We start from the raw sequence: 5,000 nt of genomic DNA, 5'->3' as shown, positions 1-5,000 counted from the left end.
ATATATATATATATATATATATATATATATATATATATATATGTATATATATACATATACATATATATATATATATATATATATAATATATATATATATTATATATATATATATATATATATATATATATATATATATATATATATTTATATTTATGTGTGTGTGTGTGTGTAAGTGTGTGAGCCCATTTGTCTTATTTATCTACTAGGAATTTAATATCTATCGTTTTCAATCGATTATTTATTACTATCACTCTAATTATTACAGAATTAATTACGGCTGACAGCAATTTATTTAGCATTTTATCATTACCGTTATCAGTATTATCATCATTGCCATCATCATTAGAGTTTTCATTATAATTATCGATTTCATCATTAGTCTCATTGTAATCATGACTGTGATGACAATAAGGTATTTGATAATAATGATAAGATATTGATTAATTATTTTTCTTTCCATTAAACGGATTATTTTATCATAGGATACTATAATATGGAATGGTAGGAGAGGGAGAGGAAGAAGAGGAAGAAAAAGAAGAAGAAAATCTAAAAGTGAAAATGCTGAAATAAGGGATAAAAGAAAATGGAAAAAAATAAAAAAGATATTTAGATGGATTAAAAAAAAAAAAAAAAAAAAAAAAAGAAGAAGAAGAAAAAACAAAAAAAGGTCGGCTAAGACCTACATGAGAAAACACCGACGGAAAAAGTTTGGAATTTAGAGAGAAAGAGAGAGAGAGAGAGAGAGAGAGAGAGAGAGAGAGAGAGAGAGAGAGAGAGAGAGAGAGAGAGAGAGAGAGAGAGAGAAACAAAAACTTCACGACACCAACTTCATAAGAAAAAAAAAAAAAGGAAAAAAAAGAAGAAGGAAAAATCGAGATCTTTTCCTAATCTGAAAAAAACGAAAAACCTAGAGAGAGATAGAAAAACAAAAACAAAAGAGAGGTAACGAGCGAGTGAAAGGGAAGTTACAAAAACCACCTTCCTTCCTTCATTCCTTCACCTCCTCGCCCGTTGCCTCTCATCCTTACCGTCGAAGTCGAGGGTTCCGGAGCCGTCTGAGTCGACCTCTTCAATAATAGCGTCGAGGTCGTCCTCCGATAACCTCGGGTCGAGCTCCTGCAGGATCTCTCGGAGTTTTGAGTTGTCGATGTATCCGTTGCCTGGTGGAAGAGGCAGGGATGTAATCTTCCGCGTGTGTGTGTGTGAAGGTGTGTATGTGCGTGTGTGAGGGTGTGTGTGTGTGTGAAGGTGTGTGTGAAGGTGTGTGAGAAGGTGTGTGTGTGTGTGTGAAGGTGTGTGTGTGTGTGAAGGTGTGAAGGTGTGTGTGTGTGTGTGTGTGAAGGTGTGTGTGTGTGTGTGTGGTGTGTGTGTGTGTGTGTGTGAAGGTGTGTGGGTGTGTGTGTGAAGGTGTGTGTGTGTGTGTGTGTGTGTGTGTGTGTGTGTGTGTGTGTGAAGGTGAGTGTGTGAAGGTGTGTGGGTGTGTGTGTGTGTGTGTGTGTGTGAAGGTGTGTGTGTGTGTAGGTGTGTGTGTGTGTGAAGGTGTGTTGTGTGTGTGAAGGTGTGTGTGTGTGTGTATGTGTGTGTGAAGGTGTGAAGGTGTGTGTGTTTGTGTGTGTGTTTGTGTGTGTGTGAAGGTGTGTGTTTGTGTGTGTTTGTGTGGGTGTGTGTGTGTGAAGGTGTGTGTGTGTGTGAAGCTGTGAAGGTGTGTGTGTGTGTGTGTGTGAAGGTGGGTGTGTGTGTGTTTGTGTGTGTGTGTGAAGGTGTGTTTGTGTGTGTGTGTGTGTTTGTGTGAAGGTGTGTAGGCATGCATGCAGATACGCATTCATGGATAGACGCACACGCAAATACGTACATACTCATATACATATATACATAAACACATGCACATATATATTCACACAAGCAAACACACACACACACACACGCACACACACACACAAACGAACACACGTATATATACATGTTGACAGATAGTTAAAACAAATATAAAACAGAAAAGAGAGAGAGAGAGAGAGAGAGAGAGAGAGAGAGAAAGAAAGAAAACAAACAAACATAAGGAGGAAAAAGAAAAGCTGGGGTGGGTTGGAGAGGGTGGGTTAGGGGGGGTGGGTTAGGGGTAAGTGGGTTAGGGGGTAGTAGAATAATAAAAAAAAACAAAAAACAAAGAAAGACCAGAGAGAGGAATGTCACACGCGTGCGCTGTCTTTGATCATACGATACACAGAGAAATTACCCCCCCTCCCCTTCCCCCATCCCCCCGCCCCTCCTCAATCGCACACTCTTTCACTTCCTTCAACACTGACACTCACACTTGTCACCCTGAGATCATGCAGATGTGTAAAAATACGCAAAATTTCAAATATTCATCAAAATTGACATGCAAAACAAGGCTTTAGAATTTAGTCTTTAGTGCCTTTAGTCTTTGTGTCATTGTCAAACATATTTGGCTTGTAAATTTGAGACAAGAGAGTACTTGAACCCAAGAGAGCGTTAAGTGACAAGAAAAGACTTGACTTGGAAAAAGAATGCAAAGAACTTTGATTTACAAGAAAAAATTCGAAATAAAAAAAAGAGCGCTAAACAATTTGAAATATGACGATAACAACGTGGTGTTACAGTATGCATGTAGTTAGCTTAACAAAGAGTCCTTCCCTATTACAGTAAGCATGTAGTTAGCCTTAACAGAGACTCCCTCCCTATTAGCCCTAACAGAGACTCCTTCCCTATTACAGTAAGCACGTAGTTAACATTAGCAGAAACTCCCTCCCTATTAGCCCTAACAGAGACTCCTTCCCTATTACAGTAAGCACCTAGTTAGCCCTAACAGACTCCCTCCCTATAAGCCCTAACAGAGACTCCCTCCCTATTAGCCTTAACAGAGACTCCTTCCCTATTACAGTAAGCACCTAGTTAGCCCTAACAGAGACTCCTTTCCTATAAGCCTTAACAGAGACTCCTTCCCTATTACAGTAAGCAAGTAGTTAGCCTTAACAGAGACTCCTTCCCTATTAGCCCTAACAGAGACTCCTTCCCTATTACAGCAAGCACATAGTTAGCCTTAAGAGAGACTCCTTCCCTATTATAACAGAGACTCCTTCCCTACTACTCACACTCCTTATCGTAAAACCGGAAGGCTTCCTTAAGCTCCTTCTTCAGCGCCTCCTCGTCCTCCTCCATCAGGAACTTAGCGGCGAGCTCAGCGAACTCCTCGAACTCGAGAAGACCAGATCCTAAGGGAGGAAGAAGAGGATGAGGAACATGAACTATAAGAAAGAAAGGATGAAAGGATGAAGAACAAGAACTATAAGAAAGACAGAAAGGATGAAGAACAAGAACAATTGAAAGAAAATTAATGTTATCGGTGATTGTAATTGAAAAGAATAAGATTATATTTCCGTGATGAGAATCATGATGAGCAAGATTGTGATTATGAGTATAAGAGAGACAAAAATAAATATAGATAAAAAATAATGACAAACCAAGGGAAACCGGCGACTGATGTTAATATCAATAAAACGATGATGATGATGGTGATGATGATGATAATGATGATGATGATGATGATGGTGATGATGATGATGATGATGGTGATGATGATGATAATGATGATGATGATGATGATGATGGTGATGATGATGATGATGATGATAATGATAATGAGGATGAGGATATTGATAATGATGAGAATGAAAATGACAATGATAATGATAATGATGATAATGAAAATAATGATGATAATGGTAATGATAATGATGGTACGATGATAAACAAGAACAACACGATATATATGAATGATACCGATAGTAATAATAGGAATGATAAGGATAAATTTGATGTTGAAGATGATGATAACCACTACCATAAACACAAACATACTACCATCACCATACGCAAACATAAACACATCACAAACACCATGGACACACCACCTTACAAAAACACAAACACACCATCACCATAAACACAAATACACTACCATCACCATACACAAACACAAATACATCACAATCACCATGGATACACCACCTTACAAAAACACACCACCACTCATAAACACAAACACAGCACCACATACAAACACAACACCATACACAAACAAACACAAACACACCACCACTCACAAACACAAACAAACCACCACCATAACCCCCCATCCCCCATCACCAACCCCATCCCCCATCACCATAACTCACCATCCCCCCATCCTCATCCTCATCCCCCATCCCCCTATCCTCGTCCCCCTCCCCATCCCCCCATCCCCCCCATCACTCACCATCCTCATCAGTCTCGGCAATGACTTCCTGGAGGTTCTTCTCAGAGATCTTGATTCCCATCATCCTGAGGATAATTCCCACGGTCTCTCCGGTGATGGAACCCTGGCCCTCAGTGTCGAAGGAGTCGAAGGCCTTACGGAGGGCTGTGGAAGGAAAGGAGGGAGGGTTTAATTTTTTTTTGTCTTTTGGAGGGTGGGCTGTGGAGGGAAAGAAGGGCTGTGGAGGGAAAGGAGGGAGGGTTTTAGATTTTTTTTGTCTTTTGGAGGGTGGGCTGTGGAGGGAAAGAAGGGCTGTGGAGGGAAAGGAGGGATGGTTTTAGATTTTTTTTTGTCTTTTGGAGGGTGGGCTGTGGAGGGAAAGGAGGGCTGGTTTTAGAAGATTTTTTTTTTTTTTTGGGGGGGGGGGGGGGGGGGGCTTTGGAAGGAAAGGGGGGGGGGTTTTAGAAGATTTTTTTTTTGTCTTTTGTCTTTTGGAGGGTGGGCTGTGGAGGGAAAGGAGGGAGGGTTTTAGAGTTTTTTTTTTTTTTTTTTTTGTCTTTTGAGGGTGGGGGAGGTGTGGGTGGAGGGAAAGGAGGGAGGAGAAAGGGTATTTAGGGAGGGAAAAAGGAGGGAGGGTTTTAGAGTTTTTTTTTTTTTTTTTTTTTTGTCTTTTGAGGGGGGGGGGAGGTGGTGGGTGGAGGGAAAGGAGGGAGGGTTTTAGAGTTTTTTTTTTTTTTTTTGTTTTT

At 40.2% G+C, this 5,000-nt stretch overlaps 1 protein-coding gene across 1 annotated transcript in view; it reads right to left on the bottom strand.

The window, feature by feature from the left end:
* The window catches only part of LOC122262515 (troponin C), a gene marked incomplete at its 5' end in the record, with an annotated part of 7,719 nt that extends 3,300 nt beyond the window's left edge, over positions 1–4,419 (bottom strand). The window contains 3 exon segments of the mRNA XM_086547960.1: positions 1,031–1,162; positions 3,113–3,232; positions 4,276–4,419. Coding sequence (XP_086404086.1) covers positions 1,031–1,162; positions 3,113–3,232; positions 4,276–4,419 — 396 coding nt within the window.
* Between the last annotated feature and the right edge of the window lie 581 nt (positions 4,420–5,000).

The sequence above is a fragment of the Penaeus japonicus genome, unplaced genomic scaffold (genome assembly GCF_977035675.1).
Source record: "Penaeus japonicus unplaced genomic scaffold, GWHDUDI00000001_assembly GWHDUDI00000020, whole genome shotgun sequence".
Lineage (NCBI taxonomy): Eukaryota > Metazoa > Arthropoda > Malacostraca > Decapoda > Penaeidae > Penaeus > Penaeus japonicus.
This window is presented reverse-complemented; position numbering and strand designations above follow the sequence as displayed.